Source organism: Trichoderma reesei (assembly GCF_000167675.1).
Source record: "Trichoderma reesei QM6a unplaced genomic scaffold TRIREscaffold_5, whole genome shotgun sequence".
Lineage (NCBI taxonomy): Eukaryota > Fungi > Ascomycota > Sordariomycetes > Hypocreales > Hypocreaceae > Trichoderma > Trichoderma reesei.
In genome coordinates, this window is record NW_006711152.1 from 192436 (window position 1) to 205694 (window position 13259).

Genomic DNA, 13259 nt, shown 5'->3' on the forward strand with positions numbered 1-13259 from the left:
CCAGCCAACCAATCACACCGGACTGCAGCACGGAAGCCGCCATCTCTAGTCTCTAAGGCCATTTTTTTGTCCAAGTTTTCTCACGCCATAAGCATCATCTGGTGATTGGCCGGGACTGACATCCAGCCGGGCATCTTGCTTCCCGTGTCATAGCAGGACTATGTCATTGGAATGTCGACGGGCTGGAAGTCAGCCGCCGGGAAGGCATGTGGCCGTCCGTTGAATTAGATTTACGCGGACACATCCCTCATGTAATCTGGGAAATTGACGAGGTGATCCCATTCAAAGGAGGCCGAGTTGTCTCCAGCAGGTTTGATGGTTTGCCTCCACTCAATCCGAATGCCGAGGCAATGCCATATCATCTACGGCCACGAATAACAATTCACACGCCCATCGTCCACTGATCTAACGACGCAACCATCCATCTCAGTCAAAAGAGAAGGAAGGTAAAAGAAACGAGGGAAACAGAAGAAAATATTCTACGCCTTGAAACCACACAAACGCCATTAGCTAACCCCAAGCCAAACCAATGTGAATGCACGTCATGTCACCAAGGCTTCGCACTAAGACGATAGCTCAAGACAAGCCTGAGTCTAGAGCCGCGAATCCGAAACTTTCTATAGCATTTAGTTCCAGCCTCGCCCAACTCCGGTGGCGCTGGCCGTAGTTTCACCACTGGTGAACTGGATAGGAAGAGTACTTGTACCTACCTACGGAGTAGGGGGAAAACTTTTGCTAGGCCTGCGCCATCAGGTATTTCTCTTGCTTCGTGTCTGGAGAAGAGGGTCGGGGCGTGTCGAGCTAAAGTCAGCCTACACAAAAATGCCGTCAGAGTGGGAAAGCTGAAGCCGTGAAACATGTTTCACCGAGAAACCTCACCAGACAAAGAAGGCATCACCAAAAGAGACAATGAGAGGACGAGATATATCTTTAACAGCATAACACATTAACGAGATATAAGAAAAGTCTATAGTAACTAAATAAGTTTATACTACGAGTTATAAAATTAAGTTAGCGACTGGGGGAATCAAAAAAAGGTCAACAATGCATCCACGGCTGGAGAAGATGAAGGAACGGTTGATGCCGTCCTCCCCATTCTCCCTCCCCATCTTGGCTTTGCTCCTCTCTTTCATCTCTCCTAAAAGAAAGAAGTTTCGGTCCCTCTTTGACCTAACCTTTTTCTTTCTTCCCCAAGATCACCCTTGTAGAATATTTGCAGCTTTCGTAGGCAAATGGCTCGTCAAATCAAGTCGTAGAAACCTTTACCCACTCGAGGCCGTATATACATCCGCGACATTATAAAAGTAGAAATGGGGAAATGGGAAGGAAAAATCCCATTTACTCCTCATCCTCGTCAATGACCTTGTCAGAGAGGAGGTATCGGTCCACGCCCTTGACATCGTCTCTCTCGTGCTCAATGGCGAGCTTCTGGAGAGCAGTGATGACGTTCTCGACAATGGTGTCCTTCTTCTTGCGGTCCTTGCGGCCAAGGTCGTTGAGCGCAGGGATCTGGTTGAGGATGAAGTAGACAATGGCGATGACGATGGTGACACCAAAGGAGTACAGCCAGACAATGACGACGGTGACAATGTCGGTCCAGCCATCGTGGCGCTGGGTGGCCAGGTCGACGGGGTTGTCGATCTCAGGGGCACCAGACAGCCAGCCGAAGAGGGCGAAGAGAGTGGCCATGACATCGACACCGAAGATGGCGCCGACCAGCTGCCACGAAGGCCAGGTGCGGCCACCACGGGTGACGAAGATGAGCCAGTTCTCGGTGAGAGCGACCTCGAGGAAAAGAATCTCCTGGACAGAGCCAAAGTTCTGGATGATGCCGCCGTTGGGGAGGTACATGGTTCCACGCAGGACCCAGGTGCCGAGGGCGAGCAGGACACCGAGGACGACGGAGATGAGCCAGATCTTGGGCAGCTGCCACTCGACGGGGCGAGGCTCGTAGTGGGCATTGTCGTAGGCGACGGCGACGGTGGCCAAGTCAGCGAACAGGGCGAGGAAGACGATGAGGTCGACGCGGATGGTCTCGTTGATGATGATCATGGACAGCGTCAGGTAGATCTCGAGATGCAGACACAGGGCGATACGGTACTGGACGTAGGCCTTCATGCGCTGGAAGATCTGTCGGGACGTCTTGATGGCCAGGACGATGGTGGAGAGACCGGGGGCAAGGAAGACGATATCGGCGGCGGCCTGGGCAGCCTCGGTGGAACCCTCGACGGCAATACCGCAGTCGGCCTTCTTCAGAGAGGGAGCGTCGTTGACACCGTCACCAGTCATGGCAGTAAGGTGGCCACGCTGCTGCAGCATCTCGACGACACGGTACTTGTGCTCGGGGAAGACCTCGGCGAAACCATCGGCACGCTCGACAAAGTCGTGCTGGACGCTGCCGGCAAGACCACCGTGGATGAGCTTCTCGGAGTTGTAGACCTTGGTGCCGAGGGCAAGCATCTTGCACGTCTCCTTGGCGATGGCGATGGCGTCACCAGTGAGCATCTTGACGGGGACACCGAGCTGGGCAGCCTCGAGGATGGTCTGGGCGGTATCCTCACGAGGGGGGTCGAACATGGACAGGAGACCGAGCAGAACCCACTCCTCATCGTTCTTCTTATAGCAGACACCCAGAGATCGGAAACCACGGCGGGCAAACTCACGATCCTTCTCGCGGTAGACGGAGGCGAGCTCCTCGGGGGGGTTGGCGAGCTTGAGGATGGCCTTGGGGGCACCCTTGGCGCAGATGAACTTGTCCTTGCCGAGACGGCACTCAGCGGTAATTCGCTTGGAGACAGGGTCGAAGGGAGTGAACTTCTCGGTGACCCAGCCCTGCTGAAGGATCTCACGAGCCTTGGGGTAGCGCTTGAGGGTCAGGATGGTGACCTTGTCGATGGGGTCGAGAGTCTTGAGGTTGTGGGAAGAGGCAAGAGCGGCAACAGCCATCATCCAGTTGACGTCCTGGCCCTCGCAGACGAAGGGGTCGCGGATGGACAGCTTGTTGGCAGTGAGGGTACCGGTCTTGTCAGAGCAGAGGATATCGACACCAGCAAGCGACTCGATGGCAGTGAGCTTTTGAACAATGGCCTTCTGCTTGGCAAGGTAGGCGGCGCCGACAGCGAGGGTGGTGGTGGTGACGACGGGCAGACCGACAGGGACACCGACGATGAGCAGGACAAGGGCATAGTGAAGCAGGTTCTGGGAGCCGGGCTTGGCGATCTTGAGGTGGTGGAAGAAGCCGCCGATCCAGGCAATGAGAATCCAGAACATGACGAGGACGAGCAGGGTGGTACCGATGTTATTCATGACAGCCTTGAAGTGACCCTGGTCCTTGGCGCCCTGGACGAGATCAGCCGTCTTGCCGACGAAAGAGTCCTTGGCAGTAGCAGTGACGACGGCGTAGGCCTTTCCGCGCTTGCAGCCGGTGGTGTAGTAGGCAGTGTCTCCGATGTACTTGTCGACGGCCAGGGATTCACCAGTGATGGCGGACTGGTCGACGGCGACGAGGGGAGTGGCGCGGTGGTTGGCCAGGGGGCTCTCCTGGTTCTTCTCATCCTCCTCCTCGGGCTCGTCGTCGCTGCTGCCCAGCTTGCCCTCGGCACGGAGCTGCTTGAAGACCTCGAAGTCCTCAGGGCGGGTGTAGTCGCAGATGAGGAGAACGTCGGCGGCGACGGTGTCACCTTCTTGGACAATGAGCTGTGAAATAAGACTGTTAGCTTGCTGTTGCCGAAATCATTGACACGGGGCGGGTTAGTTGGCTGTCGACGTACAATATCACCGGGAACAATCTCGCGGGCCAGAATGTTCTGCTCCTGGCCATCACGAACAACGGTACAGCGCATGGCAATGTTGCCCTTGAGCGAGGCGACGATATCGGCGGCAGACTTCTCCTGGTAGAAGGCGACGAAGGCGTTGAGCAGCAGGATACCGCAGATGACACCGAAATCGATCCAGTCACCCAAACCGACGGCGAGCAGAGCAGCCACTTCCATGACTGTGATGGGGAAAGATGTGTTAGCTGCGATTGCTCATCCGAATGACCCAATTCTCATCTCTCATATCTCGAATTTCTTGATATGCTTGGGGAAAAATACTCACCATAAAGAATAGGACCAGTGAAAAAACCCAAGAACTTAGCAAACATGTTCTCCTTCTCGGAGCTCAGCTCGTTCCAGCCAGCCCATGAGCGACGCTCATCAACCTCGTTGATGCGGATACCGGTGCGAATGTCCGTCTCGAGCCAGGCCTCGGGCACGACCCTCTTGGCCGGCTGGGCATCGACAACGTCCGGGCCCGACGACTTCCAGAACTGCCACCACTTGGGGCGGCGCTTCTTGGAGTCGTCCTCGTCGCCCATGCGCGAGCCCTCGCGGTAGGTGCTGATGTATCGCTCGAGGGCGGCATACTCGGGCAGTTCCTGCTCCGGGGGGGGCGACCGTGCTGCCGGAGTGGTCTTCGCGACCATTGCCGGCCTCGAGGTCGCCCTCACCGTTGGCGTTGCCCTTGCGGCGGTGAAAAGCAGACATTGTTGGGAAGAGATTGCGCCCCTTCGAAGCAGCCCGCGGGAAAACTGACTGGCAACTGACAATGGGAAAGCACAGAAGAGACGCAAACAAGTCGCAACTGAGGAGGAAGGGAGGGAAAGAGAAAAACTTCAGTCCACCGAGGGTGGCCGGCCAGAGATATTTATTCCGGGCCAAACCTGCGCTCTCCACCCCTAGTCGAGGTCAATTCGGTCCAATGCCGTGGTTCCTAATTATTTTTTTTCCCTCTCTCTCGCGCGCGTGTTCGCTCAGTCTCTCTCTCCCAAGTCGCCTTTTTCGATGAGACGCCAGAAACTTGGTCTCCATCCATCCATCCTATCCCAATTCACGCCCCCCCGAACAGGCGCCGTCTGGTTCCTCCCGCCATGATGGCGACTTACACGCACGCCCCCCATCGGCCAGCGAAGACCGACGGCAGATTGTCGCCTGGGACCATACTGCTTCGAGGAAAGGTCGAGTCCACGGGCAAGAAAGAGACGGAATCGCGAGACCAGCCACCAGCAGCCCCATGTCCTCCAACCAAGGTAACTCCGTACTCTGTCCCCATCACCGTCCCATTACCCAGTAGGCCGAGTTATCCTATCCTCGCTAGGCCCCAAAGAAGCAAAGGCACCTGGCTTCTCTCGGTGGATACGAACGACTGCTGGCCAACCTGCTACTTGCTAGCAGAGAGCCTGGTCCAGGTCCCGGCGCAACCGAACCTGTCGAGCGGGATGCCGATATCCGATTTAACGCCCCTCCCCATCTCTTGGCCTTGGACGCCTCTGCTCCAGTCTAGGCCCCATCCAGCCAGAGCAGACAGACAGCCTGTGCGCCCGGAGAAGCTGGCACCGGCCTGAAGAAAAATAAATTGGAGAAGGCAAAAGAAAGAAAAGAAAAAAAAAAAACAGGGCCACCCCGTTATGCTGCTTCGGTCTTGGGAACGAAAGGTACTGTACATACAGTACATGCGGGTGGGCACGATGGGATGGAATATGGGGGACCCGCCAGCCCTGGACAGAGCAGAGAAGAGAGCGAATAACACACAGAGCCGAGCTTCACCATTTCATACATACAGAGGGCCAAAAGCTGAAGGATGTCCCGGGACAGCCGGCCGATTGAAGAGGGCCAGAAAATTCTACGAAGGAAATGCCGCATGTTAAACTCGCTGGAATGGGCTCGTTTTGGTGGCCATTATTACCCGCATCACGCACCGGTGCGATACTTTAATTTTGCAGGCGTGCCTGGACCGGTTGCATACAGAGCACGCCGGCTCTTCATTTCCCATACCTGTTATGTATTCTCTGAAAGCCGGAGCTGTGAGATCTTGTAGGTGTAGTCAAGCGCGCTCGCAGAGGGCAATCCCGGATACGACGTGACAGCGACGTCGGAGGCTATTGTTAGCCTTTCGTTGGTGAGCGGCAGCATACCAGAGGCCAGGACTATAGCCTTATTGAGCCTGATCTACGAAAGTGATAATTGCCATACTAATAATACCCTTCAACCACCGCGTGTGCTTTACATAGAGCATATCCGTACATGTAGGTACTTATCAAGTCCTGCACTTGGACTTGATGTAGTGAACCCATCCTTGCCTGCAGCAACAATACCTCGGATACATGTATGCAAAGGGCGCAGCCACGGAGATGCCATCACCAACACCCCAGGACCCCTACGCCAAAAACCCAGAACACCGTCACTCACACACCCCTCGGTGAATAAACGATGCATGATTGCCTCAGACGTCAGCCAGCAGCCTCATCGCCGTGTTTATCTCGCCTCTCCTTGTCCTCTCTCTCGCAATCCCATTCGCTGCTCGGTGCGTCCCGGGATCGCCTTTCCTTAAACCCCCATGGCAATGCCGGTAGATGCAAAAGTCAAGACGCTTAATCCGGGCGCTTTCTCTTATTCCCAACTTTTTGCCTCACCCTTCGGCCAACCCGCAAGGAGCGACGTCGAGGTCAAGGTGATGGAACGGAATGGAACACATCTGATTTAGCCCAGCTCGTCATGTTTCCGCTTCCAGTCCCATGAACATGACGATAATCCGCCCATCCATATCCAATGAATCGACACGACACGATACGACCAGTCATTCTCGCCGCGTTCCCACGGATTTTCCTGTGCCAATTTCGGCGCGAATATGCCTCTCTCTTCTCTTCCTGACACTCTCTCGTGTTATTACGCCCTCTAATCATTTTCTTCCTCGCTCTCTTTGGTCTTCTGCCTGGCAAGGCCCCACAAAACGACGTCATCTGGCCATGTGCACTAAAACGTGCTAGAGCCACACCCCTTTCCCGAGTTGGGCCTAGCGCCGCTGCCCCGCAAACTTGGCGGCTTCGCTGCATTTTTCTAGCGCTTCCATGAGACCACAAAAAGTCTCGGCTTGGCGATTTGGCGATATTCGCGGCTGACGCGAGGACAAGAAGCAACAGCCTGCCATTGATCATGAAACAATGGCCAGAGGACGAGATTTCATGCATGGAGCGAGTCTCTGGGACTTCCTGCTAGCAATCAGCGTCCTTCAGGGCGCCAGTCCACCCGCCCAGTTGCGCAGTTCCAGCCCTGCGTCTAGCTCACGCGACGGGGCTGAACGAGAGAGCCACGCATTAAATCGAAAAAAAGAAAGGGAACACTCGGACGGTACAGATGCTCAAGGGCAAGTACATGCATGGGGACTTGTACCTTTTCTTTGCCAGGGCGTGCGCGCTTTTAGCCATTGGCCGCCCTGCACTGATATGGAGACTGCAAGTAGAGAGTACGGCCGTGTAAGCCGAGCAACAGCGAAGAGACTCGTGTACAGAGAACCGGCAAACGCTCGCCGCTCGGTACGTACCTGCCGATCGGCACGGTCGCAATTTTGCTCCGGTAGCCGCCGGCTGGCCGCTGATTCCGCCATAGCCGTTGGTTTGCGCGATGCCTGAGCCGTCGTACCCGCACCACTTACACCGTACGTCCATGGTCCCTACAGATAGATACATAGGGTAGTAGTACTACAAGATGCAGACACCGATATTACGGAGAGCAGCGCATGCATCATAATACCGTACCTGTCCTCGTACCCTTGAACGGGGAGCCCTCCTTACGGCTAGGACATCAGCTGTGCTGTACTAAGGATGCAGGCTACGGCAGCTGCACAAAAGTAAACATAATCGCTCTTGGCCCCCCCGGCCGGGGCGTCCGATGTAAGTGTGTGAGTATTGCCAGCTGCAGTAAGGTGAACGAGCCAAGAGGAGCAACCATACATACGGATCAAGAAGAAGAAGAAGAGTAAGAAGAAGAAGATCAGCTCAACGGGATCGCCTACTATCAAACAGCTTTGATGCCGGCAATTCGCGCGGTAGCAAGTCGGCAGCTCCCGTAGCAAGCTACCCCTCCGACCCCCAAAAAGCTCCAGTCCAAAACAAGCAGATACTACTATCACTACCACGACAACCAAAGACCAGCCTCGATGCCGCCGTTGATACGAGAGCACGCTCCCCCCTCCTATCACGACGTCTCCAACCACGGCCCGCGCGTCCAGCTGCCCATTGGCGAGCTCTTGTCGCTGGCCCTCGACGGCCGCTGCGTCTACTCGGCCACCAACCCGTCGCTCGTCTACTACGAGCTCAGCGCCGCCCCCCTGCAGGCCACGTCGCTCATCTACGTCGTGAAAAAGGTCAAGTACCGCCTCGTGCCGGGCAGCGGCGACTCGAGCGCCCGGCTGCGCACCCGCCAGGATGACATCTACCTCTTCCGCGATGCCTACGTCAAGCTGTACGCGCCGGCGCCGCGGCGCGTCGTCATCGACGGCCGGGCCAGCGACGCCCGGTGCTATCGCGAGGTCAAGATGGCGCCGGGCTTGATGGGATGGTCGGCGTGCTCTGCGCCGGGGCACTTTTCGGCCAGGACGGGGCTGGCTGATCGCTGGCGGCATCAGCACCAGGTGATTTGGAAGGACGACAGCGGCCGCATCGTTGCCATGGAGGATGCTGCGGCTGCGCCCCCGGCGGTATCTGCATCGGCCTCGGACACGGACAGCGCTGCGGCAGCAACAACAACAACAACAACAACAACAACAGCAGCAGCAGCGGCGGCGGCGGCGGCTTCCGTGCCGTGCTTGAAGCTGCTGCGCATGCTGGACGAAAAGGACCTGGATCTACTGGTGACATGCTGGACGGCTCGTCTGTGGAAGCAGGCGCAAAAGTCGCTCGGCAGCTCTCCTCCCATAGGGCGCTCTAGAGGTATATCACAATCGAACTCCTTCTATCAGCCTCTTTTTTATGTTGACCTGCATTACCTGTGGCCTAATGCAACTTGCACGTCATCCAGTGAGATAATGTCACCCGCGCTAACAGAACTCGTTGGTAAACATCAGTCAAGCGATTCGCAGCTCGATTCCTCCGCCTGCGCTACATGACCAATTTAGTCTCTTCCAAATCTACCCCGACACGACGCCTCGAGGCATGACCAGCAAGACACAAGCTCTCATACATGATGGCGTATAAATTTTCAATTCTCTCTGTTTATATTTTCACAATTTCCGATAGATTTGACGGGCCATTGACGCACACCATTGCATACCCATACACCGTCTAGGCCACGCAGATCTCTTGCTGGATTCTCGATAGCCGAAAGTGAAGGGGCATGGAGGGGGGGCGTCTGCAAGCACCTTGGACGACAATCAACAATCGGGCCCAGGTCAATCGTGACGACTTCATCTACACGACCCGACGTTGGAACCTAGATAGAAGCTGGAAAGACAGGACAGTACATACAGCGTTCGAGCTCTGGTGCGCCTGGGAGGCTGTTTGCGTGTCCGCGTCGAGAATACCCAAGCCAAACGGACAAAAGCCGGGATGCTGCCGACTCGGGAAGCTGTCGCCACCACTGGGATACGCACTGGGACATCATCAAGACCATTCCATCACTTCTTGACGCCCTCAGGTCTCGGACTCAAGATCAAGAGCTCTCCATACAAGCCCCCTGGAGCCAGCAAGGAGAACAATGACAAGAGAATCGTTCCATCACGCACATCCTCCTCCATACCGCTTCCACAGCTTCCCCCGTCTCCCCCAAGCGAGCCCGTTCCTAGACAGGTATTCCCCAGATATAACGCAATCACCTGGCCTGCCGACAAGGCGAACCGACTGCTACCTACCCAGTCGGGCATCGTACCTCTACTTCCACGACACAGGAGAAACAGAGCTTACAGACAAGTATCTACCCGTAACAGCGCAATCGGTCAAGGGTCAGGGTGGGGAGGGGGGTGTGTCTCTTGGGGCTGAAGCTAGACCAGGATCCATCAGATCGGCCGGTTCAATCTAGTGCCGACCGCGGCTTTTTCTGATGGCGGCAGGGGACATCAATTGGCTGGCCTGAGCCTGGTCCTGGTCCTGGTCCTGGCCCTGGGATTCGCTCTCACATCGCCGAGGAAGACAAGGCAAATCATCTTGCGTATTATGCGCGAATTGATGGGTCAGCTGCAGACAAAGTCCATGGAGATTTCTCGCGCCTCTGCGGCCCTGCGCCTTTGGTACCCATCTTCAGGAGTTTTCCGATTAAAGCCGCGGCGTATTAGTATGATGAAGACGTCGAAAAAGGCAACTTTGGTAGTGCCCCAATAAGACGGTGAAACGGCAATCCGGCGACGGTAAATGGAAACGTGAAAGAAAAAGGGGGATGACAACACATCTGCTGATGGACACTATCACTATCGTAGCCCCCCTTTCGGCATCAAGCAGCTCACAGCATCGTTCTAATACTGATTCAATACGAAAGTGCTATGATACGATCCGGTAACGATACAGCTCTCACCAGAGCCAGCACACAACAACTTCCACGGACAAAGACAAACCGCTCCATCCCCCACAGCCCGTCAGAGCCGCGCTAGGATCCCCCTAAGGGCCGACAGGAACATCCGTACGTTAGTATGAAATAAAGGAGGTGCTACCTTAGATAACCTATACACCCTAGTCTAACATAACCTATACTCCACTTTTCTAAATTTTTTACTATATTAAAAAACCTTATATAACCTATACTTCTTATAATTTAATTAGCTAAAATTTTTAAAAAGTAAAGCATAGGTTATATTAACTTTTATATTAAAGTTAAATACCTTTTTAATATATTAACTATTTATCCCTTCTTTCTTTAATATATAACCTTTAGTATTAATAACTTTTATAGCGCTATAATATTTTAATATATTTTTAATATATTCTTAACTTATTTTATATATATTATTATACTATATATATTAATTATATTAAAGCAGTATAATATTTATATTTATTATAAGGCTAAATAATTAGCTAGTAGTAATAAAGCTAGTAGTATATATTAAAAAGGACTAGTATTATTTAAATATAAGGTAAAATTTATTAATATATTTATAATATATTTATAATATATTATAAAAAGCTAATATATTTATACTTTAAAAAACTAGTAAAATTATCCTCTTATTTAAAAAAGTGTTTTATTATATACCTATAAGTAGTAAAAACCTTTATTTTAATATAAGGTATTACTTATAACCTATATATATTAATAATATATTAATATTATATTATTAATATATTACTTAAAATTAACCTTTTTTATATATTTTAAACCTTAAAAATTATATTATTTATAGCTATTATAGTATTTTTAAAAAAGTATAAAAAAAGACTGCTAATAACTAAAAAGTACTAAATATTATAAGTATTATTAACCTTTTATTAATATATTTAAAATATATTATTAATATATTATAAAGTACTATTATAATATAATAAGGGCCTTTAATAATAATAAAGGTTTTATACCCTTACTTATAATACTTATAAAAATACTACTTAGCTATAATATTTTATAATGCCTAAGCTTTAATATTAATAATTTAAACCTCCTTTTTTATAAAAGCAGTAGTAAAGGCTATACTTAAGGTAAGGTATTTTTTATTAATATATTACTAATATATTATATTTTATTACTAATATATTTACTTCTTAAATAAACTATTATACTATAAAAAAGAATACTAGCCTTAATACTAAGGCTAAGTATAAATATTATTAAGGCTAGTTAAATAGTAGTAAGTAAATAAGGCTAATAAATTAATAATATATTATAAATTAAATACTAATATATTACTTTAATATATTTACTTAAGTTTATAATATATACCTATATTATTTAAAAGTACTTTTAGCAGCTAGCTTAAAATATCTTAATTAATATATTTAATAATAAAAAAAGTAAGAAGGTAAAGGAAGATAAAAAAAAGGTTATAAAAAAGTAATTTATTATTAATAAATTATAAATATATTATAATTTAGTACTAAAGTTATATTTTATAAAGCTAATATTAATTTAGTAAATACTTTTTTAATGCTTTTTAAATATATTATTATATTAAAAGTTTATATATTTATATAAAGACTATATATAATAATAAAAAATATTTATAAAACTATAATATATAAATAATATATTTAGTATATATTATAAACTATTACCTTATATATATAATATTTATATTAAAAGTATAAATATATATATTAAGAATATATTATAAATATATTATAAAGAACTATAAAGTTTTTATAAGTATTATATACCTAATATATTACTTATATATTATAATTACCTTATAAATTATTACCTTATCTTATTATTTTAAGGGCTATTTAATACTCTAGCTTTTAAACCTTTAGTATTAGAATATTTTATTAAAGTTATAGGTTAAGATCCTTTTTTTATAAAGCTAAATAACTATATAATTATTAGCTTTAGTTATAATATATTTATAATAGGTATATAATATATTACTTTCTTTTTATATTTAGTATACTTAATAAGGTTAATTATAAGCAGGCAGGGATAGCTAATAATAATAAAAATAAGAACTTAAGCTTATTAATACTTATTAAAGGTATAATTATAATCTCTTCTTACTTTAGTATAGTAAAATACTTTTATATATATTACTAGCCTATAATATATTAATAATATATTATTAACTTATTATAAATATATTATAAATATATATACTTTTATTAATTAGTATTTTTAAATTAGCCTTATAAGGATATATTATAATATAATATATAAATACTATAAAAGGTTATAATCTTACTTATATAAAGCTTACTAAAATCTTATTATATATTCTTATAATAATATATTAATAATATATTATAAAGGTATTATTAAAATAAGTAAAAGGCTATATAAACTTACTTTTAAATTATTATTATTAATATTATATAATAGCTACTTATATTATAAAAAGCCTTATAAAAGACTTTTATATAGTTAGTATAACTTTTATAAGTATTTTATTATTTTTTAATTATATTAAAAAAGGTAAAGCATAGCCTGCTTATAATAATAACTTAGGCTTTATTATTAACTTATTCCTTAAGTTTTAAGTAAGTTATAAAAAATTAATAAAGTATTACTAATATATTATTAATATATTTTAATAAAAAGTACTAACCTGCTTTAATTTACTTAAAAAAGCTATATAATTATAAGTAGTTATATATTTTTAGTAAGCCTTGTATAATATATTAAAATAAGCGAATACCCCTCTTTTTATTTATGTAATCTTATATATTATAGTTTTTGAAAAGAAATTTATATAGTAATAATATATTTCAATATTATTATAATGTAATTATTCCTCGTTAATACTTAGATAAGGGAGTCCTCTAGAGTTGACCGACAGAAGACAGCTGACATTGCAATCTTTGACTTCTTAGT

The 13259-nt window shown here is 47.2% G+C and overlaps 3 protein-coding genes across 3 annotated transcripts; 2 read left to right on the top strand and 1 right to left on the bottom strand.

The window, feature by feature from the left end:
• Positions 1-926: 926 nt before the first annotated feature.
• On the bottom strand, positions 927-4697 carry TRIREDRAFT_76238 (uncharacterized protein). The gene is made up of 3 exons (XM_006963748.1): positions 4099-4697; positions 3771-3994; positions 927-3696 (listed from the first exon to the last, which is right to left on the bottom strand). Exons 1-3 carry the CDS (start codon positions 4463-4465, stop codon positions 1339-1341), a joined length of 2949 nt encoding a protein of 982 aa, XP_006963810.1. The 5' UTR covers positions 4466-4697; the 3' UTR covers positions 927-1338.
• Positions 4698-4912: 215 nt separating this feature from the next.
• On the top strand, positions 4913-5322 carry TRIREDRAFT_105290 (uncharacterized protein; the record flags this gene model as incomplete). The annotated part of the gene is made up of 2 exons (XM_006963567.1): positions 4913-5068; positions 5137-5322. The coding sequence occupies 2 exons, from the start codon at positions 4913-4915 to the stop codon at positions 5320-5322; spliced, it is 342 nt and encodes a 113-aa protein (XP_006963629.1).
• Positions 5323-6979: 1657 nt separating this feature from the next.
• Positions 6980-10395, top strand: TRIREDRAFT_105291 (uncharacterized protein; the record flags this gene model as incomplete). Its single annotated transcript, XM_006963568.1, has 7 exons — positions 6980-7351; positions 7425-7473; positions 7646-7708; positions 7970-8746; positions 9291-9771; positions 9862-10114; positions 10225-10395. The coding sequence occupies 7 exons, from the start codon at positions 6980-6982 to the stop codon at positions 10393-10395; spliced, it is 2166 nt and encodes a 721-aa protein (XP_006963630.1).
• Between the last annotated feature and the right edge of the window lie 2864 nt (positions 10396-13259).

Coding starts and splice junctions, on each gene's coding strand:
- TRIREDRAFT_76238 (XM_006963748.1), bottom strand. CDS start 4,465: ATGGTCGCGAAGACCACTCCGGCAGCACGGTCGCCCCCCCCGGAGCAG. Junction 3,995..4,098: donor CACTGGTCCTATTCTTTATG/GTGAGTATTTTT, acceptor TCCCCATCACAG/TCATGGAAGTGGCTGCTCTG. Junction 3,697..3,770: donor AGATTGTTCCCGGTGATATT/GTACGTCGACAG, acceptor CTTATTTCACAG/CTCATTGTCCAAGAAGGTGA.